A 26,155-nucleotide genomic window follows, 5' to 3' on the forward strand; every position below is an offset into this window, starting at 1 on the left:
ATGGCTTTCATTTGTGCAAGTTCCTATGGCTAGGACATTAAATTCCAAACATGCTGTTGTTTGATTAAGTCCAGCTGTGCCTCTCGAAATGTAGCAGGCCAGCGCTTCACATGGGAAGCTTTTCAAAGGAGTTCCCTATGGTTTCCATGGCTACGCCAACCCTCTGCCTTCCAACTCAGTGGTACGCCTGGTGCAGATGAATGACAGTAGCATGCATATGAGCGTGGTACACTGGGGCACTGAGCTGAGAAGTGAATAACGACATCTTTTTACGCCCACTTCACCACCACTGCAGGCCGTAAGGGTCTGGAGGCACAAGTTGGGCGGTGGAGGCCAGGTGTTGGAAGCTAGACGTGGAGGTTGCGCACTGGAGGCTGGGTGGTGGAGGTTTGGGTGGAGGTTGTGTGGTGACTTCTCTAATGACTTTTCTTTGCTCCTATACCACTCAATTATGCTTCGCCAATCAGCCTTTCTTCCACCAGCCTTCACTCGCTGAGCTGATAAGTGCATGTGATGGAATCCTAATCACTGATGTGCTTTGGAGAATGAGACCCAGTCTGTGAAATCAGGTCTGATTGCACTCAATAAACAAATACATTTCACGAGGACAGAACATAATCGAGATTAGCCAGGATATGTGACCCAGCTGCTCCAGGCATGTTTGCGCATGTGGCTTCAGTATTAAGTGCAGCACTGGCAGAATATAAAGTGATAGTCAGGTAACCTTTCTCTGTCACCATCCAATTTTCACATCAGGTTGTGGTGATAATCGGACCACAGCAATGAACAAAAACAAAGAAAACTCCCATAGGCTAGCATGTAAAACCAGTGCTGTGCTTACCTTTTCTCAGGGGTAGATATTAACTTGTCCACCTTTTCTCTCTTGAAAGGATAGTGGGAGATGACTGTCAGCTCTATACACTCTATCTGAATTACCGTCTTAGCCCCACACTAAAAAAAAAAACCTTTTTCAGAACTAATAAAAAAGTACATATTAAATGATAAGCACAAGGGCGAGGCAGTGCATTAAACATCTGAGAGATAACAGCTGGAGGCACCAGTGTGACTTCTTCATGTGACTCCTAGCTAGCCACAATTACACCCAAACCATTTCTCCGCATTGTGATTTCCCAGATTTCCCAGCTTCTCTGTAGCTCGCATCCCTCTCTCTGTCTCTCACAGTCTTTTTCTTTTTTCCACTGTTTTGTCTTCATTCTCTTCCTCTCCCCGGCTTTCATACATTCCTTGCTCTCTAATGGCCACCCTGCTGATACAGTGCTGTTTGTGCTGCTTGGCTCAAACTCCCTACATCCAACTCTTGGCAAACAAGGGTAAACAAGAATAAAACCAGAATAACATTAGCCATTGGCCACACAGACAGCGCAGAGCCCAGTGTGCACTGTGGACTTCCTCTATAACAAGAGTTGTGTAGCCTCTGTTTACTTGCATTGCCGCCTCCTCATTGCTCAGCTCACAACAACAGAGTTCACAATGATTGCATACATGTGCACACATGCACATGCGTGTCCGCACATGCGTGTCTGCACACACACACACACACACACACACACACACACACACACACACACACTCAAATACAAACACACCACCACACACAGAGCCTAGTGCTCATTAGTGGCACAGAGGTGGTTCTGAGTCAGCTTGCATTCACATGGACCCTGTCTAACAAATTTGCCCTCCACAAACACTTTGTCCAGTTCCCCCAGTGCATTAGCGAGTCCTTTTAGGCATTCATTTAATGCAGACTAAAGTCACCTTTTAATATTGTCATTGATTAAAACAGATGAGTAAACAGAGTGGGGCAGTAGGGAACACTGGGACTCTTGTGTTTCCAGGCTTTCCGCTGCAGACTGAGGGAAGGAGACATTGGATGTGTAAAGCAAGGAAAAGCAGTAATTCAGTGTGACTCTCTCTACAGATGAATTCCTCAGTGAGTCTCTGCTCAAAGCCCAGGCCTAATGAGGTGCTCCGACCTTAGCCAGGTTTAATGGAATAATAAATGCATTGATGCTTTGAAACTGAAAGGCTTTGTGCTGAAAACATGCATGCATGCATGCACCCACACACGTGCATGCGCACACACACACACACACACACACACACACACACACACACACACTTTGCTCACTTGCATATGAAACATTTCTCCCTGTTGATTCAAAGCTCTGTTCAGCCCCTCCATGTCATCAAGCATCCATACATGTAAGGACTGGGTGTCCTTTGATCAACTGCCACAGACCACAGGCCTTTTCCATTCAGCAGACATGCATATTCGCCCCCAGTTGGCTGGATAACTTACAGCTACTCTGCAGCACAGCCGTCCTGTGGCCCAACATCCAGTGGGAGGATCACAGGTTCACATTTAGTTATTCATTTCCATCCGTGTCATCAGAAACGCACATTGTTTGACCTTAAGATGCGCAGTTATTTTATCAGCCACATGACGTACTGGCCCAGAAGCAGCAGCAAAATCAGAGCAACATCAGAGAAAGCAGAACATTTTTTATATGTAGAACACACTGGCTCAATGATGAAAAAAAAAAGAGAAAGCAACAACATTAAAAAGTGCTTGGAAAACCAAACCCTCTGTGTTCTGAGGGAATCTCAAAACTCCACATTTACCTACTGATTGTTCTTTTTTAAGATGGTGCTTTGGTCATTCTGAGAATTTCACAGCTCCACTGACACCAGTCCCAACTGTCCTGGGCGACTTCTTCACAGCAGTAATTCCCAGTTCACTCAGTACAGCAAGCAGCCCCTGTAGCTTATTCCAGTACTTTAGATTTTCTCGAGTAGGAGTCTCAGCACAAAGCTTCTCACGTCCTCCTGAGGCAAAAGCATTGATTTTCCTGTGTGCGTTTGAAATTCTTCTTTGTATTTGTTAACATCCCCAATGCCTGCCTTCAAAATGCACTGTACATTTCATGTCTCTCATTGTAATTCGTACTGAGGGGAGCTGAACCCTCAGAGTTCCAGGAAACACTTGCACAATGCTGGCGTAGTCTCTACCTGGTTACCTAGGTGATGTGGCTCCAAGCAGTAGTTTGGGCCACTCAGTCTTGGCAGAATGTCTCTCTAGACGGTCTGCCACCCCTGCTCTGACTTCCTTCTTTCCCTAACCAACCTCAGCGAAGAGCGCATTACTGCACACACACACACGGTAGACGTGGCCAGTCAAAACGACGGCAGCATAATTCACACGCCAAAGGCTTGAGGTGTGAGGTGGAGATGGATACGAGCCTAACGAACCAAAGCACGTGAGGGACACAGCCACATCAGAGACGTACAGTGGACCCATGAGGGATGAAGGCACCAAACACTACAGTGTAAAGAGGAAAAGGTTTGGAAAACCTTTGGAAATATCTGAAATTTAACAAGAGCAGCTCTTAAAACCTGGTCCTCATTTAATAATAACCAGAGGGTCTTATTTAACAAACAACAAACATAACATTTTACAGTTAGGTCATTATTGAATAAATGCACATTGAAAGAAAAACGATGTGAGCAAGATTAGCTACTAGTGGAGCTTTCTTTATTATTGTCTGTGGCTGTCTTTATTGGCAATAACTTCAGCCAAGCACAGTGGCTGTTGATCACTCCAGCACAGTAGATATTTTGGCCCATTACACTGTACAATTTTCAGTTCTTCCGTATTAAACTGAACATCTTGCTTTAATTGCCTTTTTTTTTCATTTTAAATTTCATTTTGTTTATTAAACATCTAGATATTTATTAAGACCTTCCCAGATGATTGTTTTATCTTCAAAGTGGACCTCTGACAGCGGCCCCCTGCAGGCAGCCGGCAGTGCACGTGCACGTGGCGTTTGTTTACGTTTCATCTTTTTGTTGCATGTACGCTCTGTTTTGGTTTCTTGCCACGCCACCTCGGGTGGTTAGGGTTACCCCCACCTGGGGGTTATTATTATGTTTGTTTCTGCCCGTGTGACCGTTTGCTGGCCAGTAATAACGCTGTCACGTCGGCTTACTTTAGTTCTGGTTAGTGTGCTTCTGTGATTTCATTTTCATTTCTTTCATTAATCTTCAGTGTCAGACTCACGTTTGCTTCCTACTTTCCTCCTGCGTGTACTACACTCATGACAGGACCCGCACGAAATCAAAACGGAATGATAAAGAATAAGGAGTGATTAAAAACTTGAAAAGATTCAAATATAAATAAGGTTAAATAAAACTGAAATTAAAATAAATATATATATATATATATAATATCAAAAAATCAACTTTAAAATCAAGATATCAAAACTATAACAGCTTCATATCAAATAAATTAAAAACAATTTGCAGTGACTATCAGGCTTTGAAGTTTCAGTGTGTTCTGAATTTTATTACAGTGATGTGAAGCAAAAGCAACATTACCAAGGCCAGCTCTTCTTACTGAAGCCTGAAGGATTATCCAATCATACCATATTCATTATTCAGTAAGGAGGATAAATACAATGGCAATTTCCCAGCAAAGATTTATATACAAAAAACAGGGTTTGCAACCATCATTGAATGGCTAGTGAAGGCCAATCTACCTTTCGATTACGTTCACAGTAATGTGTAGACATTCTGTTACACTACTGTAAAAAAACCATACTATACTATACTACACTATACTATACTATACTGTACTATTTTAGTATAATACAACTATATTATATTGCTATCTGCTGAAATGATGTACATATTCTACAGAGCACTATGAAACAATGAAAGGTTTTAGTATCAAGGCTACCTTCTCATTAATTTTATCCCCATAATCTTAAACAGATAAAATGCCACCTGAATAGATGTTTTAAACGATTTAAAAATGCAACAAGATTTGTATCTGTGCCCCTGACCTTTACCTTCATCACTTTCTTCATATTAAAGTTGAATGTGAGTTTACGATGTATCCATATGCCTTGATATTTATAGGAATAAACCCAATCCAAAAAGGATCCAGCTCGTCTCAGCTTGAGCCGCTCCAGAGCTGACTGTGTTTTGGATCATTGTCATGCTGTCATTGTGCATTTGAGTGATCTTTATCTTATGGTAAAGTCTTGAACACATTATCAGGTGCATCAGAGATGCATACAGATTTGCCCTCGCCATCATCCGTTTTCGTAGGACACCCACTTCTTCTTCTGCCTCTGAATATCAGCATGAATGTGAACCGATGAAGGTGCAAGTCTTTTGTAACCCTTTCCAGTTTCATAAGCTTTAGCAATGTTTTTTCCAGGTTCTCTGAAATTGAACCATATGCCACAGAATTCAGTTGCGTTTTTGTTTGTTTGTTTGTTTTGTTTTGTTTTTGTTGTTGTTTTTGTTGTTGACACAGGAGGTCAAATCCAAAGCTGAACTGATCCTGAATTGATTGAAACACCTGACTTCAATTACCTCCACCATCCTAGAGATTTGCATGCTTTTTCCGTCAGTGACCTTGACTGTTTAAATTATTCTATAAAGATATGGCAAGATATATATATATATATATATATATATATATATATATATATATATATATATATATATATAGAGAGAGAGAGAGAGAGAGAGAGAGAGAGAGAGAGAGAGAGAGAGAGAGAGAGAGAAGAGAGAATATATATATTATACAATACTTTATAGTTATTAGATTTTTTTATGCTTACTCAGAAATATGTAAAGGATGTCTCCAAAACAGGTTTTTAGCATGGCCTGCATTTAAAAAGCATTTGCTCATAATTTGCATTTGCAAACAGAGGGCTGATTTAAAAACACAAGGACTGTATCTTCATAAATGATATTACCCTATCTGAGCATGATACACTATCGGAATGTAATTGCGCTAAACTGGTCTGCTTATCAGAGCCTTTACTAGGCCCCGGGGAAAGGAAAAGAGGCATGATTTGAGAAGCTCATTCCCGATCCGCTCTCTTCAGCCAAGGTTGGCCAGTAAGTGATGACAGTAACCCTCCTCATCAGGTTACTGCAGTGAGATGAATGAAGATTAGCTTTATGTAAATTACGGATTTGAGGTGAGGGCATCATTAATGATCGGATTAATAGATGCATACCGAAGATCCCCATGGCATAGTTCAAGTCCTGGGGATTGGTAGTGTAAAAGTAGATTAAGTCTTGTTTAAGCAGGGAGGTGATTATTTATGGACTAATTTAGTTTATGCTACAGCTAATTCTGCTGGCTCCTAACATCACCCTGCCCACGAGCATATGCAATGAATGTCTAAAAATAGGGCAGCAAAGCACTGGATAGATATTAGAAATTGTCAGACAAAACAAACAAACAAGTTAAGACACTAATCCTGTAGCACTTATCTCTGTATCTGATGAAATTATGCGCATATTTAAGGCATTCAATGTTTTGCATTATTCAGACAAGGTTAAGCTGTTATATGAATCTCCCCTACCCAAACATAAGCAAAGGCCCCCACGCTGCTTACTTCACAGACAGGGTTCAGCTGTATGACTGAGAACACTTAACGGTTGCTTCCTGTAGACCAACAAAGCCCAATTACAGAGAACACAGTGCCATGTTAATTGGTGCTTAAGCAATGCTTTGTCTGTAATAGCTGTGTAATATTTGCTATAATATTAGCAAATATTAGCTTCTCTCAGCTTCGCTCTAATAGTTATTTCCCGTTTGTGATGTCTCCGCTTGCCGATGTATTTGCAGAGCTGCAGCGAGCTCTGATTAATGGACACGGGTGCATGCAGCCTGGGCCTCGTTAGGGGCCGCCAGGCTTCTCGTGGCCTGGGCTTGGACTGAGGCAGGCATGCCAATCATGCCCGGCCCTCTATTGCCACTATTCTCACCAGGTTCGGTGCCAGACAGGCCAACTGAATTATTTACAACTGCAGCACTTCCAGATCAGACAGAGAAATTGTTGGAGAGCACATGAATGTTTAAACACATGCCATTCTTGTAGCTGGAGTGCTGCTTAGGTCTTTAATTTGAGCAGAGCAAAGTCACCATGGATAAGACAACAGCATGGAATTCAGTATAAATATTGCAGATTATGCCACTATGCGCGACCTTCTTTCTGTGAAGTGTGGGGGACAGTTTGACAAATTTAGTATCACTACAAAGAATTAAAGAATGCAAGAGACAGAAATATTGGGAAATGTCTGAGAGAGAGAGAGAGAGAGAGAGAGAGAGAGAGAGAGAGAGAGAGAGAGAGAGATGAAGCAGATATAACATGCTCTTAGCTACCATATTAAGAAGAGATGAATAGATGAATGTTCTTCTATTTAGCACAGTCAGTAAACTGTTTTTTTGGCTACGCTCCTTTCTACTGTACTGTCCTCTTCATTTACTGCAGACAAACACATTCACACAATCCTACAACAACACATGTCCCTACACAGATATACTCCTGCACACACACACACACACACAAGTTCAGGAGCATAAACACATAGACAGGTTCTGTAGCACATTAGCGGGGTCTGAAAGACTGGCCTACACTCAAGCGATGGCTGATGATGGAAGCAGGGCAGCCCTGACCACGGTATCGATCAATGGGCCCTCTGGAAAGTTCCACCTGTCATTCTGCATCATGTAATCTAATCTCATCTCATCGACCCACTCTGGCGCTGTGTCCGTGGAGCTCCCCTAAAAAGTGCAAATAATAAGCCCCCATGTTTCAGTCTATTACGCCTGTCCGGCCATGACAACAGAGCAGTTAAGGCAAATGTCAGGCAGGCAGAGAAGCAGACTTACTCATTAATGCCGCACCCTTGGAGTTACGCGGCCTTTGAATTTAATAATGTCTCACTCAGTGGTGTGTCGCAGACACTAAGGCACGGATACACTAAAAAGGCTTCTAAAAAAGTAGAAGTCATTCTGGTATCATGCACAAGCTGATATGTCACAGATCCACTCTAACTGTCGAACTGGACAAGATGCAGTTTGTGTTGACAATAGAGTAATGCTCCAAAATGTCTTCTCCCTAGCCACAGGCTGTTGAAACGTGTTGATCAACAGCAGAAATACATTTCATAACCGGAATGGAACTTAGATTGGACTCATGCAACTCATATGGCATTTATGTATCTGAGGTGTATCATACTTGGGCTTTGAATTGTCAGCTGGACCGTTTTTAATATGCTGTAAGACCCCTAATAAACGGTTGATTCATCACTTGTCCCCAGGTTACCAGATCCCTTACATCATCTTGAATTATGGCAACATTACCCACGTTGCCCCACTTGAAGAGACAGGTTGAGGCAAAGCCCACTTAAACACTTTATTACATAAGCAGGGCTGACAGGCAAAGACAGTCTTTATATAATCTGATGGATACAAGATGAAGGAGATTTAGCCTCATCTTAGCCACGAGAAGGCCATGTCCCACCATGGGCACAGGCTGGCTCCACTCTGTCCCAAAAGTATTCAATTCCATGACTAGATCCCACATTCAGTCCTGGATTTTGTAATTACTGGTAGTAGAACGATGTCACAGAATTACTTGTATTCAAATCAAACTCTCGAGGGCTTGGTGTCAGATTAGTATTTGCGATCTGGGGTTGAATACCTCCATTTCCTCATCTCACATTATTCACTTCATTTTGGGAAAATCTAGACTGATGAAGCCAGTGACAGGGAGAATCGGGAAGCTTTGAAATGCTGCCTCAAGACTGTCCAGATGCTGCTGCAACTCTCTGATTTGCTCTGACACTCTACACTTGCATGGCGCTGCTAATCTCTTTGGCATAAATGTAGAAAAACATATCCTTTTTTTGGTGACAATGCAGTAAATGCGAGGTGTGTTTTTCTTACCATTGTGTTACCATTCCTCCAGAACTCTGTTATAATTTCACCAGGGGGCTATCTTGCCACATTCCTCACCTCTCTTTCTTTATCTCATTGCTGTCAGTGTGCCCAGCACACCCACGTTTCTCTACTAGTGAAATATTGCTATGACCTTACTAAATCATTAAATTCAACGGAGAATTCAGCAGGTATTTTCTCAATACATCTTCTCTCTCTCTCTCTCTCTCTCTCTCTCTCTCTCTCTCTCTCTCTCTCTCTCTCTCTCGTCTGTGTTACCAATCTCTATCAATGATTAAAGTGGTGTATTTGTAGAGTGTCTCATAGAGCGAGTTAAAATCGCTTTGAACTCCTGGAAAATCCTGCAAGCAAATTTAGTTTTACTTTCACACTTCGGGTTAGTAAGGAATTAACACAATCCCTTGTCAATGGCTGGATTGTTTCCAAACATCAAAATGTTCATTTTCACATGCAGTGCACTTCTGAATTGATGTAGGCTAACACTTGATGTAGGCTAACACTTAATGTAGGCTAACACTTGATGTAGGCTATCACTTAACACAATTTTACGGTGTAGGCTATTCTCAGCGATTATCAGTTTTTATCTGCAATCAGAGACCATAGATATTAAAGAACAAATTTTAAATATTTTGAAATTCTAGCAGTATATCATTTGTGGTTCACTCCATTTACCAGTGCTGAACTGTGAACCAGTAGGTTACAGCAGGAGTGAGCTAAGAAATTCTACAATCAGCTGGTTTTGCTCCCTGCTTGGAGTGAATATGAGTCTTAAAAAGCTTCAAATATGCTCAAGAGTTTGTACCAGTGCTGATTAACTTTGTCACAATGGGTCACAACGTTGCCTCTCCTTTGGAGGCCTAATGCTCTCTGCTTTATCAATAAGAGTCCTTGGGTAAGACTCCTAACAATACATTTGCCTACCTCTGTAATATGCTTGAAATTGTTAGTTTCTCTGGATAAAGTGTCTGCCAAAAATGTAAAATGATGATTAAAATTCTAGCTTTGTTTGAAATTAAGCTTCAGGAAATAGTAAAGCCTATATATGATATACGCAAATATTTACTTATCCATTACAGACATCCGCTACTTCTATAAAGGCTTATTTGCTAATTCTAAGTAGTTATTTTTGACTCAGAAACAGGTTTTAGTTATATCAGGAATATTACAAAGACCGTGTGTAATTTAAAAAATATGACTAAATGGCAGACTTCTCTCTCTGAGCAATACCGAAAGACTAATGCGCACTTTTATTACTAGCATGTTAGATTATTGTAATGCTCTCCTATTTGGCCTTTCTTAGAAAGTAATAAACCGACTTCAGTAATTTTAGAAATCCGCATCCCTGAGTTGTAAGAAGGAACAGAATATGAGTTCATATTACTTGCATTTTAAAATGTTTAAATTTCCTAAACATTAATTGTTCTATTTATTTTAGAATTCTTGTTTTCCTCTATAAAGCATTGTGTGATCTGTCTTATCCGTAACTAAATGCTTAGCGTTTACAAACCTTCACATTTCATTATTTGGCAGGTGCTTTTATCCTAAGTGACGACCATACATTTATCAGTATGGCTGTGTGTGCGCCATGGCAACTGAACTTGTGAGTTTGGTGTTGTCTGCATCTTCCTTTACGTGCTTATCTGTGTGAGCTGAAGCAATTAGGATTGAATTGTTATGCTCCAAGGTTTTGGAACAGTCTCTGTGAGGATATGAGCTACAGTAAATGTCAACATTTTCATTCCTTAGCTCAAAACTTGCAGCCTCACTTATAATTAGAGAGGCTTTTTTCATGCATTTGATTATGTAATCATCTAATAATAATAATAATAATAATAATAACAATAATAATAATAGCAACAACAACAATAATAATAATAACTATATATATATATATATATATATATATATATATATATATATATATATATAATACACACACACACACACACACACACATATATATATATATATAAAACAACAATAATAATAATAATAACTATATATATATATATAGTTATTATTATTATTATTGTATATACACATACACACACACACACACACACATACTGCCTGGCCAAAAAAAGGTAACACACTCTAATATTTTCGCCTTTAGCTTTGATTACGGCACGCATTCGCTGTGGCATCATCTTCACAAGCTTCTGCAATGTCACAACATTTATTTCTGTCCAGAGTTACATTAATTTTTCCCCCAAGATCTTGTATTGATGATGGGAGATTTGGACTAATGCGCAAAGTCTTCTTCTGCACATCCCAAAGATTTTCAATGGGGTTCAGGTCTGGACTCAGTGGTAGCCAATCCATGTGTGAAAATGATGTCTCATGCTCCCTGAACCACTCTTTCACAATTTGAGCCCAATGAATCCTGGCATTGTCATCTTGGAATATGTCCATGCCATCAGGGAAGAAAAAATCCATTGATGGAATAACCTGCTCGTTCAATATATTCAGGTAGTCAGCTGACCTCATTCTTTGGGCACATAACTTTGCTGAACCTAGACCTGTCAAACTGTAGCAACCCCAGATCATAGCACTGCCCCCACAGGCTTGTACGGTAGGCACAAGGCATGATGGGTGCATCACTTCAGCCGCCTCTCTTCTTACCCTGATGCGCCCATCACTCTGGAACAGGGTAAATCTGGACTCATCAGACCACATGACCTTCTTCCATTGTTCCAGATTAAAATCTTTATTCTTCCTAGCAAACTGAAGCTGTTTTTGCCAGTTAGCCTCAATGACGTGGTTTTCTTAAGACTACACAGCTGTTTAGTCCCAATCCCTTGAGTTCCCTTTGCATTGTGCATTTGGAAATACTCTTACTTTCACTATTAAACATATCCCTGAGTTCTACTGTTGTTTTTCTATGATTTGATTTCACCACGTTTAAGTGATTGCCGATCATGATCATTCAAGATCTTTTTCCGACCACATTCCTTCCTCGAAGATGATGTTTCCCCACTGTCCTTCCTCTTTTTAATAATGCGTTGGACAGTTCTTAACCTGATTTTAGTAGTTTCAGCAATCTCCTTAGATGTTTTCTCTGCTTGATGCATGCCAATAATTTGACCCTTCTGAAACAGATTAACATATTTTCCACGACCACAGGATGTGTCTTTTAACATGGTTGTTTAACAAATGAGAAACTACTCACTGCATCAGTTAGGGTTAAATAACTTGTTGCCAGCTGAAACATAATCACCATGCAGTAATTATCCAATGGGAGGCTCTTACCTATTTGTTTAGTTAAATCCAGGTGCTGACCTTTTTTTGGCATATATATATATATATATATATATATATATATATATATATATATATATATATATATATATATATATATATATATTGTTATCTATTATAATGAAGTTTAATGTAGTATTATATCTCTGTTTTGTACTTGTTAATCAAATTGGAAAGCACTTTGACACAAATCTGCAGGAAAGTGCTATAAAAACATGAGATTTGATTTCATTTTGAATTTTCTTCATTTCATTTCATTTAACATGCTACCCATTTCTGGGGTTTGCCTTAATCCTCATTTTTATGCTATGCGAAGTGAAAAGCCGTTTCAGTGTTGACCTAAAGGATAAATTTGGATGACTTACCTTAGTACATACTTAATGCATTAAGTTGTTAAAACTGTAAAATCAAGAGAGTAGATCACTCCTGTGCAAATGACTGAGCCTCAAAACTTTTTAAAAAGATCCTTTTCACTGCTTTATAAGGTGGCAATTCGTGAAGGAAATTACAGGTATCCACTGGAATAGTGAATCAAAGCTATTACAGCAGAGCAGCTCCCCTTGGCATAGATCAATAGTGCGAGTACACGTTTCCACAAACACACCAACTGTTTGGAGCTGGTGACATTTTTATGCAGGCAGTGATCTCTTGAGCGCTTGCATTAAGGTGAATTGGGGAATCACGTAAAATATTCCCACTGTGATTATTGCTGGTCCGAGAATGCAGAATAACCATTTATGGAGCGCACAGAGCCTATGCAGAGTTATGAAGGATCGCAGGCTTCCGCGTTTTCCTCTATACCTTCCCACCCAGTATCGATTCCAACCTTCCATCTCCATAATGGAGAACAGTCATGCTAATAGGCAGTGATAAAGTAACTCCTACTAAAACCTGAGCATTCTGTCTTTGTTGACTCTGGGACTGTGCATTATTCAGTACTAATGACTTTCCTGCATCATAAGCATGGACTCCTAATTTTATGGATCTGTATAAATATGAAGAGTCATTTTACGACTGTGTCATATGGGCAACGGTGTAATAAAAGCATGAACGTTACCTGAGTGAGCAAAATTGTAACACCACCACTAGCACCACCACATCCACACCACCATGTCTGCTGAGCACAAACTGAAGGTAGAGCTGTGCTTTGTCTTTGAATAGTGTTCAATATTTTCAACCTCAGGGGAAAAAAGTCCTAATTTTCATTTGCTTACTTTGTCCAGAGGGGTAGATAATAGATGGCTAAAGCAAAAAATTGGCTTACTCACTTTATGCACTGCCTGGCCAAAAAAAAGGTCACAGACTCTAATATTTCATTGGACAACCTTTAGCTTTGATTACAGCATGCATTCACTGTGGCATCATTTCCACAAGCTTCTGCAATGTCACAACATTTATTTCTGTCCAGAGTTGCATTAATTCTTCCCCAAGATCTTGTATTGATGATGGGAGATTTGGACCACTGCACAAAGTCTTCTCCAGCACATCCCAAAGATTCTCAATGGGGTTCAAGTCTGGACTCTGTGGTGCCCAATCCATGTGTGAAAATGATGTCTCATGCTCCCTGAACCACTCTTTCACAATTTGAGCCAGATGAATCCTGGCATTGTCATCTTGGAATGTGCCCGTGCCATCAGGGAAGAAAAAATCCATTGATGGAATAACCTGATCGTTCAGTATATTCAGGTAGTCAGCCGACCTCATTCTTTGGGCACATAACGTTGCTGAACCTAGACCTGACCAACTGCAGCAATCCCAGATCATAACACTTCCCCCACAGGCTTGTACGGTAGGCACTAGGCATGATGAGTGCATCACTTCAGCCACCAGAGTCCAATCTTTATGCTCTCTAGCAAATTGAAGCCGTTTTTGCCGGTTAGCTTCACTGACATGTGGTTTTCTTAAGGCTACACAGCTTTTTAGTCCCAATCCCTTGAGTTCCCTTCACATTGTGCATTTGGAAATGCTCTTACTTTCACTATTAAACATATCCCTGAGTTCTACTGTTGTTTTTCTATGATTTGATTTTACCACACGTTTAAGTGATTGCCGATCACGATCATTCAAGATCTTTTTCCGACCACATTCCTTCCTCAAAGATGATGTTTCCCCACTGTCCTTCCACTTTTTAATAATGCGTTGGACAGTTCTTAACCTGATTTTAGTAGTTTCAGCAATCTCCTTAGATGTTTTCTCTGCTTGATGCATGCCAATAATTTGACCCTTCTGAAAGAGATTAACATCTTTTCTACGACCACAGGATGTGTCTTTCGACATGGTCATTTAACAAATGAGAAGCTACTCACTGCATCATTTATGGTATTTAGCTGACGCTTTTAACCAAAGCGACTTACAATTATGACTGAGTACAACTTGAGCAATTGAGGGTTAAGGGCCTTGCTCAGGGGCCCAACAGTGGCAACTTGGCAGGGGTGGGGCTTGACCCAGCAACCGTCCAGTTACAAGTCAAGTACCCAAACCATTGAGCTACTCACTGCATCAGTTAGAGTGAAATAACTTGTTGCCAGCTGAAACATAATCACCATGCAGTAATTATCCAATGGGAGGCTCTTACCTATTTGCTTAGTTAAATCCAGGTGCTGACCTTTTTTTGGCCTTTCAATGTACTTTTAACCTTTTCTTATTCCATGTTAATGTAACATGCACACACACACTGTCTCTGTGCACCAGTGGTCATGCATTCGTATTGCAAACTCACCATGTCTGGAAAGCCCCCATCGCACTTTAAAAAACACTACTACACATGTATACACACCCACAACCGTAGACACCTCAGAGACACCAGCAGAACCCTCCACATCAGGCAACTGCAGCAACAACCTCTGCAATATCTGCCACATATCAGAAGACACTCACTTTCTTTGTTCATGTAAGCACAGATGCATCATTATGCACTATGTGTAAAAGGGCAGCGAAAAGCAGAAGATCGCTGTATTCTCAGTCATAGTACTCGTCTCATGCATTTTAAACAGCTGGGCTAAGCATAGTGGTTAATCATAAAAACAGTAAAGCTATTGTGCATGAGAGTTTGAAAATTGGGAGGTTTATTTCTTCCAAAGTCTCAGCCACTCCTTTATAAACACCACAAATTGTGAGGTTTATGCCTTTCTAACTCTCATCCACTCCATTATAAACACCACAAATTGTGAGGTTTATACCTTCCTAACTCTCCTCCACTCCTTTATAAACACCACAAATTGTGAGGTTTATACCTTCCTAACTCTCCTCCACTCCTTTATAAACACCACACATTGTGAGGTTTATACCTTCCTAACTCTCATCCACTCTGTTATAAACACCACAAATTGTGAGGTTTATACCTTCCTAACTCTCCTCCACTCCTTTATAAACACCACAAATTGTGAGGTTTATACCTAACTCTCCTCCACTCCTTTATAAACACCACAAATTGTGAGGTTTATACCTTCCTAACTCTCTTCCACTCCATAATAAACACCACAAATTGTGAGGTTTATACCTTCTTAACTCTCCTCCACTCCTTTATAAACACCACAAATTGTGAGGTTTATACCTTCCTAACTCTCTTCCACTCCATAATAAACACCATAAATTGTGAGGTTTATACCTTCCTAACTCTCACCCACTCCTTTATAAACACCAAATAAGCACTGAGGTTTTTATGACTCAATGCACGTAGCCTACAGTACAATTGGTTATTCTATATATTGCAGGATGCCAGTACTACAATTCTCTGCATTCATTTAAGATCATTTGGCAGACACTCTTATCCAGACAGACTTACATGTCTATTAGTTTGAGAATATTTATGACGTTGGTGTTGCAGGTACCCAGGTGAGTTACAAGAGCTACACAACAATTATTCATATCCATCTAATTCCACACCACATTATAACTATATTTATAAAAGAAATGATTGCATGAAAATTGTAGTGCATTTCCGGTATATATTTTGTTTGCATGATTGCATGAAAATTGTAGTGCATTTCCGGTATATATTTTGTTTGCCTGTGCCGGGCAAGGAGTGGAGATACTTCTTATCAGTATCCTTATCACAACTTAATTTTCTTCAAAAATACTTGCAAATTTATTTGGAATTCCCATTGCCACATGGCCATTTGCAATGCAAGGCACACAGGACACGAAATTACTGACTCTGTGGTCACACAACAACAACAACATCAATAATGATAATAATAATAATAATAATGTTGTTGATGAAAGTAGTGCTTTCAAGAGAAAATCGCTTTTTTCTTGACAGAATAAAGGACAGAGAAAGAAATGGATGGAAAAAATAAACACATGGCCTCCCGTGAACAGTCATGTGTTCAAAGAACTGATATTTTCTCACTGCAACCACAAACCTGTTACTTTGCAGGCTGTAAACAGAGCCATGAAAGGTGACAATGTTGTGGCATATCAGGAGAACCACAGCGTAACAATCAGGAGTGATAATGGAGGAAACAGGAGCGTCCTTGGCTCTCCCTATTTTGATTTGATGCTCCGTGAGTGGAAATGAGAAAACAAATCTAAATTTAGGCTTTCAGGAACAGCGAGAATAACCGCACAGCCTCATATGTGCATCTGCTTTTGAATCCTAAATGGCATGCTCTGCTTATCAGAAGGGATTTTTCAAGACATGGGGGCCTCCCTGAGCAAGGCATACCACGACTCTGTCAATATGTCCCTAGATGGATGCACACTGGGTGAAGCCAGATAGACAGGTCTTCCTGTCAGATTCCAGTATTTGTATGGAGTGTGAGACTGAGTAACATGGGGCACGTGGTCAAGTGATCGTGCACACTGCCACACGCCAGCCCAACAGCTTACTGTCTGGAGCATGCAGCCTGCACAGGAAGCTCCCAGCCAGACGGTACCCTCGTTAATCAACATGTGGGATTAAGGGTTGAGCAGGTGAAAGGAACAGTTATGAACGGAGAGTCAGAGTAGATGTACGTCAAGAGACAGTTCCAACTACCCACCCACTAACCTCTCACAACACACAATTGGTTGTTTGTGCAGCATAATGTGAACTCATAACTTCCCTTTAAATGAGATTATTTATAGCAAACACACTTGTCTCCTCACATTGCAACTGTGCCTCACACATTCTGCCAGAGCCTGGGCACCAGGAAGGCTCGTTTGAATGCAATTTGCATGTAATTAGCACATCAAACCTTCTGACTTGAAAGAGACGCCATGTCAGAAGTACTTTGCATCTCGCCTCTCTTGCTCTCTTGGTTTCCCTTTCCTTCTATCCTGGCCTCTGTATGGAGGTCTGATTAGAGGAACAATTAGTTAAGTTAAACCTTGCACAAGAGAGGAATTATAGCAGAATGGAGTTTGGGTGTTTGGGTAATTTGACTATATATGTGACGGCTAGTGATCCTCTAATTTGGCTGTGTATATTTGTGTGTGTGTGTGTGTGTGTGTGTGTGTGTGTGTGTGTGTGTGTGTGTGTGTGTGTGTGTGTGTAAGCATTCATGCGTTGAGTGAGAGAAAGGGATAATGTGCTCTTTGGTTCAGTTGTATCTGCTGATTGTTGATTTTTTACTAATTATCAGAGCCACTGAGATGATGAGATAGTGTGGCTGAGTCATTGAATTGCATTAATTAAAGTTAACAATGATGTCAACCCATATGCATGAAGGTTCCAGCTAACTTCCACTGAGCCATAACACATAGTAGCCAAATAAGTATCCAACTTGTAATTAAAATCCTTAGTCAACAGGAACCATGACCTAAGCAGAAACCTTAAAGTGACCCAGAGGAATACAGATATGAAACTTTATTTCTTCCCATTGGTCAGTGAGGCATGCTTTCCTAGAAGGGCTCGCAAGTTAATAAAGTGGCTGATGTGCTAATGATGGATTAGTTCTGCCCTTCTTATATTTCTGAGGCTTTAAAGCTCCCTTGCTCCATTACTACCCTACAAATGCCACTTAAATAAGGAAAGAAAAACTAGAAGTGTCACTCTTATTTCCAGCTCAAACCTAAACGTCTTTGAAGTTTAGAGCTTACAACTTTGCCTAGCACTTGTTTGTTTTGAAAATGGTGGTGAAACCACAGCATTGGCCCATGACTCTGACAACCTTAAAGAGTTCCACTGCTACTACTACACAAAGAGCATTTGCTGTCTATGCATAAGGAGCATGTAAATAAAATACATTGTTGAGTGCTGGCAAAAATACTTGTCACTGCTGTGCAAACCAGATGCGGAATATGGTGTCTGCATCACACGACTTTTATGAAATTCATACCTAATATTTTAATAAAAGTGAGGGGGCACTGAATTGAATTCACCACCCACAGCACCATGGGGAAATTCTCACTGGGTACACAAACAATCAGTACTGGTTGATTGTGTCTGGACTGGTGTCTTTTCCTCAGTGCTCCTCTTACTGTACGCTAACAGTAGCGGTCCCACTGACCCCATGCGTCCATGTCCTGAAGTTTGTGGATTACACGGCAGTTGCTGGACTCATCCAAGATGATGTGGCGTCTACAGATCGGCAGGTAGTTAATCAGCTGGAGGCCAGTCAGAACAACGTGGCGCTGAATGAGCTCAGTACAGTAGAGACAGTAATGGAGTTTAGGTGGAGGGAGCTCTTCACCCCCACCTCCTGCTGTCCTGGACAAAACTGTGGCAACTGTGGAGTCCTTCTAGTTTCTAGGAGCTACAATCACCAAGAACCTAAAGGAGGGAACCAACATTACCTGCATGGTGAAAAAAATGTCTTATGATGACTGAAAAAGTTCAGCCTGCCCAAACAGCAGCTGATCCATTTCCCTAAAGTGATCAAAGACTCATAGCAACCGTAATCATCACCACCCCATAACTTCTCCCACCACTCAAACTACAGAATATCATCAAGTCTGCGGAAAAGGACTATAGATGAAGTGTCTTCCCAGCCTTCGTGACCTGTTTACCAGCAGAACTAAGGGCGGAGAAATTAATTTCTGACCCCACACACCCTTGACATCACCAATTCCAGCTCCTCCCCTCATAGGATGGTCTTGAGGATCAAAACTAACAGATTACAAAAAAACAAACAAACAAACAAAACAAACAAACAAAAAAACCCATTCTTCTCTCATTCTGTTACCCCAATGAACATTTAATGTGCATATGTGGAATTACCATTGTACACTCCTGTTTTAATTCTGTAGGTTTCTTTTGTGGCTATGATATTTGGCCCTATATACATTAGTATTTCTTAGTATATTAGCACATTAGTATCTATACTTATTTTCTTTTTATTTAGTTGAATGTATAGATATATCTGTATTCCTGTGTGACTGTGTATGCATGCAAATGTAGGAATTTATATAATTTATGTGATTACACACTCTGTAGTGCTTTGCGAGCTACATTCAAACCCTAATTGCTTTTATGTGCAAACTTACTTGGCCAATAAACTTTGATTGGCCTGATTCTGATCTATTGTTTTTTGTGGCTTATCGGACCGGCAGGAGTGTGGTTTAGCTTGGGATGGCATGGACCAGGAGCATGCGATGGGGGCGGGTGACTCATTCTGTACACCTGTTCCTCGTTTCCTCACTGCCAGTTTAATTTCCTTTCCCTGCTACAGAAGTCTGAGTGTAGACAAGATATGAGGCTTATTTTGGACTACGGATCAAAAGCCGCGGCCCAAGAGAGCGCCGAAAGGGTCCGTGCCGGCCTCGGTGCTTTTTTCTTGGCTTCCCAAGCAGCGCAAGGAAAGTTGCTCAAGTTTTCCTGCATCTACTCGCGTCCTCATTGACTCCAGGTGGTCCTGTCACAGCCATTCAAGTTCATTGACATAAAGCAGCGGTTGTGAGCTGCATGCGGATATCTGACGACCTCCAGCCTGACTCCGCACGGCGCTGAAATATGGGCCGAGACGCGGACGCCGTCCTTGGTCCGACATGGAAGGCTGTGGCGTTTTGCTCTCGGCTCTCTGTGGCGCGAAGGCTGACCTCCTGCGCTTGCGTCTCTTAAAGGCCTCGCTCTACAGGGTCCAGCCGATGTGATTACTGGACATTTATTCCCCTTTTCTTTCATTGTTAGTGCACTTAGTGTGATTAATTATGTCGAGCTCTCCCACTGACAACTCGCCTCACTACCCCTCCTCCTTCACTCTGTCTTATTCTATCATTCCCTTCCTCACTCCTCTCCAGTCAATTCAAATTCAATTCAGGGAGCACTCCATCTGCCATCATGGCTGCCGCACAACAACAACAACTGCACCAGTAAACAGACACGCATAAATAACACGCTACACATACCACCTACTAACAGTGCACGAACCCTTTAACATTTTGACATGTAACGGGCAGTAGCAGTACACTTTAATAAGGCAAGGAAGCTTGATAAACCTCTCTTTCTCTCTCTCACTGTCTGTTTTTCGGTCTCTCGGTCTCTGTCTGGGTCATTTTCTCTACGCTTTCCCCAAGCCGCCGGTCTGACATTTGAAGCAGTGTCAATTCACTAGGTGACCGTTCACCCCTCTCCTCTACCCACACTCCTCTGTAGCTCAGAGCTCTTGACATGGAATGGCCCCTTTAACCAAACAGACAGAGACATGTGTCTGGTTTAAACACCCATGCTTCAATTACACAGCCAGGCTCTGTGTGTCCACTGTGTAAGTAACCCACTTACGCAGCCAGAATGAAAGACCCAGAGATATTCATCCCCCATACCAGCTGAGGAAGCGCATGAGCTACAGATGCACTGTCTGCAGTCACATTTGACTTTCAAATCTGCAGCTGCCCCATGTGATAATCGCCAGCTGATAGAATCCGTTTCTCAGGAGTAGTATCGCATGCTGTGTTATTGAGTCATGCTGTACAGCACTGCCTTGGATCATGTGACTTTATGCTGCATAATATATGAGGCTGTAGGATCTGTTTCTGTCATGCAAGACTGCATTCAGCTGTGTTGCCAAGTTTGATGTTGGTAGATGCATACAATCAAAAATATTCATCGTGACTGTGTAGAACTAATCGTGCTGATAGCTGTTGCATAAAATAAGCAATCCTAAGGTGGGGTTTTAAAGACTTGTGCCTCCACTTATCGCTATGCAAATTTTGCATGTGAGAGACTGTATTTGTGGGCTTGTCAGCAGCCCAGAGGACGTGAACACTTCTAGCTCCTCCCCTCAGGACCAACAAGATGAGAAGAGACAGCAACCAGGATTAAAAGAGCCTGTCGAGTTCTGACAGCTTGCCGACAGTTTAATCGCTGGCTGTCTCTCCAGGAGTGGGGCAAAAGAGAGGAGGAAAAGGATTTTTTTTTTTTAAGTGGATGTCGTCATCATTAACGTGATTTATTTTGTCATATCAGATCTCAGTAATACGTCTGCCACCGTCTTCCTAGGCCTGCCTGTACATTCTCCACCTAGTTTTCTTTCATTTGTCTTCACTGCTGCTATGTCTCCACAATTCCTCCCCTGTCAGATTTTCTGCAGTGTGCAATAGAGAAGCATTTATTTATTAGGCATCTTCCTCTCTCTCCCTATCACTCTCTCTCTCTCTCCGTCTCTCTCTCACTCTGTCCTTATCCCTCTCTGTTTCATCTTTTCTCTCTTCCCACATAAATGCTCTCCTCCTGCCTCAACACGTCCACACATTTCCAGGAAATGCAACAACATTAGCAGGGGGGCAAGGTGGTTGCCTTTTAAAAAGCATGACATTCAATGAAACACAAGCTTTTATGACTATAACAATATGTACCCCCATTACAATGCCAGGCTGGCAAAATCTGAAATAGTAACATGAACTAATATGCTGAAGAGTGCTTTCAAATTGCCTCCATCCTCCTCTTTATATGAGCAGCAGAGGTGAGTAAAAATTCTGGCTCGTCTGCGTCAAAGCTGAAATTGGAACTATTCTCTTAAGACTGAGTATCGTGCTTTAAATATGTTCTACTGCGTCAGGACCTTCACATGTCCATATGGAAGCTATACGGTACTAATTAATTAGCAAGAGCTGTTACCATAGCAATAATGAGGTTCAATAGAAGAAGAATGTTAGCTTTTGCCAAATAGCCAGCAACAAAAAAAAAAAAAAAAACACACAAAAAAGAACAAACAAACAAAAAGTAGTAGAACAAAAGCATTGTAGGTGTGCTTTAAGGTACCTGCACTTTATATTAGCCTGCTGAGTTTTTTGCTTTGGAGCCTGAAGTGGCATCAAACATTCTGAAAGCATCAAAATGCATCATTAATTCTGAGCGATGAGGACCAATAAAAAGCTATATGTCAGATTAAGAGCAGCTCTAAGAAAAGTAAATGACGCTCAGGATAGATAAAAACTCAAAACCACCGACTCCCTCTCCGTCTGCATAACCAAAAGCAAAGTTTGTTTACGCAGCTTCATACGGATATAGGATGCAAGAGGACTTTCTCTAGCCTCACTTCCTAAATTATGTGTACAGATCTGAAGAGAAATCCCATTGGGTGCTGAAGTCATAAGTGTCTCGTTAAAAAGCTACAACCTGGACTAAAAAACTGTCAGCTGTTCTGCTAGCTGAATGGTTTCAGGGAGGCAGTCTTCATTAGAGAGGACGTCATCACAGAGGTGGGCAGACATCCTGTTTAAATGGTGAGCTTAAACGAGTGTGACATGTGCATAAAAAGCCCATGGAGGTGGATGGTGCAGCTGTTTTATCTGCTGCACCACCTTTGACTACAGAGAATGACGCAAAAGCATTTTGGACCACTCAAAGAAACCTGCAATTATTGTTTCTGAGCAGATCCACTGTACTGTGAAAGAGCTGGCTCCTCAGGTTATATCCGCCAGTCCCTCCAGTGTGGAAGATCTGTTCCTAATTACACCCTTGAGTACAGGAGCAGAAAGCCCAGCTTTTCCAGTACCTGTCACATACACAGGAAGACCACAAAATAAATAAACAAACATCACGAAACAGCAAACAACTGGGTCCACTACTGCCTCGTCCTCTCTCTCTCTCTCTCTCTCTCTCTCTCTCTCTCTCTCTCTCTCTCTCATGTCAGTAATTAGGACACTGTGCTTTTGTAAGGCTCTACCACACAGGCTGCCAGCTAGCCAGCTAGTCAGAAAAGCTGCTATGTTAAGGCTGTGGATTAGTTTTAAAAAAACAACAACAAAAAGCCCTATAACCAAAACTGACACTCAGCAAGGGATGCACCAATAAGTCAGGATAGACGTGAAAAAATGGGAGGAGGAAAATGTGGATTAAAATGCAAGAGTGGAATATTCATGCTCACTTGCACGCGTGCTCTGCCCACGGTAGACGCACCAATGTGCAAAAAAAAAAAAAAAACCATGAGAGAGAGAACGTTACCTGCAGTGTCGGTGGACTCCTGCCACAGTTTCGATAATGAAGCATTCCCCCTCATTCAGACAGAACGCCAGCTCTTGGCTGTCTTGGCAGGGCTTGAAGAACTCGGAGCGTACAGTCGGAGCTGTAGGTGCAACTTCATGTAAGAGAGAAAGAGGGAGAAGGAGATTCATTACTTCAGTTCAATAAAATATTTCAACCAATTCCAGAATATCCTTTCATGCTGAGAAAATTACATCAGTAATACTGAATATAATTGGGGGGGAAAAAAAAAAAAAAGTGTGTGTGGACCTTTAGAATTGGATTTCCGCATTAATACCACTTAAAATGTGATCGTTTCAACATTTGTGTTATAATGACTATAACAATTAATCAAAGATTACAAATAACATTTTACAGTGTCTTTATTCAGCAAACGGTATAAACAGTCAAATTGATTGAACCCTTAGATATAGTAAATACCTTCAACCGAATGCTTTCTGCAGCTGCTAACTAACTATCCTGCACAGCAGTTAGGATCTATTGTTCTTTGTGCTATTATGTGTTCGCCATACTAAACTGCTTCAACTTATGTATAATTTCTAGATGGCTTGCTTCAGTGGCCTATTTCAAAACATGCCACAGCATTTCATTGGGATTAAGGTAATCATGCTGACTTGGCTAGTGTAAGTGCAGAACTGCTGTTTGAGCTACTCTCTTGTTGATTTAACTATGTGTTTTGATTACTGTCAAGCTGCGCAACCCTGTCTCTTTTGAGTGTTAGATCACAGATAGACGCCCTGACATTGCGACCCTCCCTTGGCCCTGAGGCGGCTTCACACTGTAATACTCCCTCCGTCATGCTTCACAGCATCTCAGGTGGGATGAGGTTTTAGTGCTTGCCGGAATGCAGTGTTTTATGTTCGCTGCCTCCAAAAATAATGCTGTGCACATTCATCAAAATTGTACATTTTTATCCTATTTGTCCATCTGTAGAACATACAAGTCGTCCTCAGAAGGAGGGAGACTAATCAGCACAGATGGTATCAAACACAAGGCATCTGCATATCCTTAGGTGTCATATAAGGATCATATTGACTTGTTCGGGGTTACTCCATCATGTGTGTACTCCGATCTCTGTAGAACGCCCACTCCTAGGCAGAAACGCAACAGTACTGTATTTCTTCCAGTCGCAAACTATCCGCCTCACCGAGGCGGTCCTTAGGAACTCCTTTGTACCTCTTTCTAGTTTCATAAGCTTTAAGAACTTTTCTTCTCGGATCTTGTAAAATCTCTTTTGACTGAGTCATATTGCAGGGTATTGCACATATTGCAACAGAATTCTTCTGTGAAGTGCCCAAATGATTTTTATTTTTTTAAAAGGACAGGGAAGCATAAATCTGCAGCTGAAGCAACTGGCACACCTGGGTCCAAATATTGCTTTTGAAAAGGGTCATTTTCTTAGAGGGTTAAGGGACCTTTATGTCAATGGCCCTTATTTTTTAAACCTTATTGTCGCTAAACATATGGCAGTGTAAACTGTTGTCATTATTGTTTTAGAAACATGGATGCTTTTATTTATGTTTTTATTTATAATGATATTCATGCAGAAATCTGGGTGGCTTAAAAGCACTTACAAACTTTTCTTTGCAGCTGTGTTTAGGCACTAACACCATTAACTGAATCACAGGGTCGAGTGCAATGACTTTCACAGTAAGTATTCTGATTATTAAATGAGTGCTTGCATAGACAAGATTTTTCTCATAATATTAGGTGTCAGGGTTAATAATACAGTGGACCACAGACAATAGACGAGAGGAAACATACTTAATGAGAAGCAATGTGGATGCCCAATACACACATACGCTAACTGACAGACCTCAACAGGCACACAGAATCAACATGACTGTGGCACAGTGCATTTGCTGCGTATTATCATTTAATTAAGGCAATATATGCCAGCCAAAACTCTTCAGGCTTGAATCACAATGAATCAATATGAAGCACACAACAAAATTGCTTATAAGAGTTATAATGTCTCTTTTCCTATGTGCTAATAGCAGCGGTGAGTCATACAGACCAAGGCTATTGTGTTTGTGGAGTAGGCAATGCAGACACAAGCAGATGAGCTGTTGTCTTTTGATGAAGCCATGGTTCGATGCATTGATCCAGCTCCGCTCGCCAAAGCCCAACACACAGACAGGACCCGTGGCCTCGCCTGGGTGTGTTTATGCCGCTGCGCGGCTGCCTACATCCACCATAAGGATGTACCCAATATATTCATGAACACACACAAACACGCGCACATATGCAGCCGCACAAATACACACCAACACACTTAACATGCACAGTAATCCCCCAGACATCTGTCAAAGGATGCTATGAAGCACAAATAGTCATAATTATCAAGAAGAACATGACAGCCGAGTTGCTATTCCAGCCAGCAGAGGGGTCTGTTCCTCTAACTCTGTGTCTTTAAGCAGGGCATAAGAACCATGGTTCTGTCCCCATGTGCAAGTATGAGAAAGAGCTGACGCCCAAATGAAGACATCTGAAGTAGTACAGGAAAAAGTCTAGAGTCTAGAGTAATCCACCGTTCTCTCATGCTGATGGACGAATCTCAGATAAGTGCAATGGGTAATGCAAGGCAGTCATGGTGTTGAGGGCGTGGAGAGGAGAACAGGCTAAATCAGAATCTGCCGTCCTATGGGGGACTATGACCAGCCATGATGGCCAAGCACAAAAAGCAAGCCTATGAAGATACATAATTCATCAGGTGCTGCATGAGAGGACATCAGGGCGGCCATATCTTGTCCTTTAGCTCA

At 41.3% G+C, this 26,155-nt stretch overlaps 1 protein-coding gene across 2 annotated transcripts in view; it reads right to left on the reverse strand.

Annotated features, from left to right (window-relative positions):
• nrg3b (neuregulin 3b) overlaps positions 1–26,155 on the reverse strand; it is a 111,913-nt gene that overhangs the window by 26,021 nt on the left and 59,737 nt on the right. For both annotated transcript variants that reach the window (XM_035533246.2, XM_035533245.2), the window contains exon 2: positions 23,355–23,487. In XM_035533246.2, the coding sequence (XP_035389139.2) occupies positions 23,355–23,487 (133 nt within the window). The remainder of the gene's footprint in view (positions 1–23,354; positions 23,488–26,155) is intronic.

The sequence above is a fragment of the Electrophorus electricus genome, chromosome 15 (genome assembly GCF_041902795.1).
Source record: "Electrophorus electricus isolate QZ-2024a chromosome 15, ASM4190279v1, whole genome shotgun sequence".
NCBI classification, from domain to species: Eukaryota; Metazoa; Chordata; class Actinopteri; order Gymnotiformes; family Gymnotidae; genus Electrophorus; species Electrophorus electricus.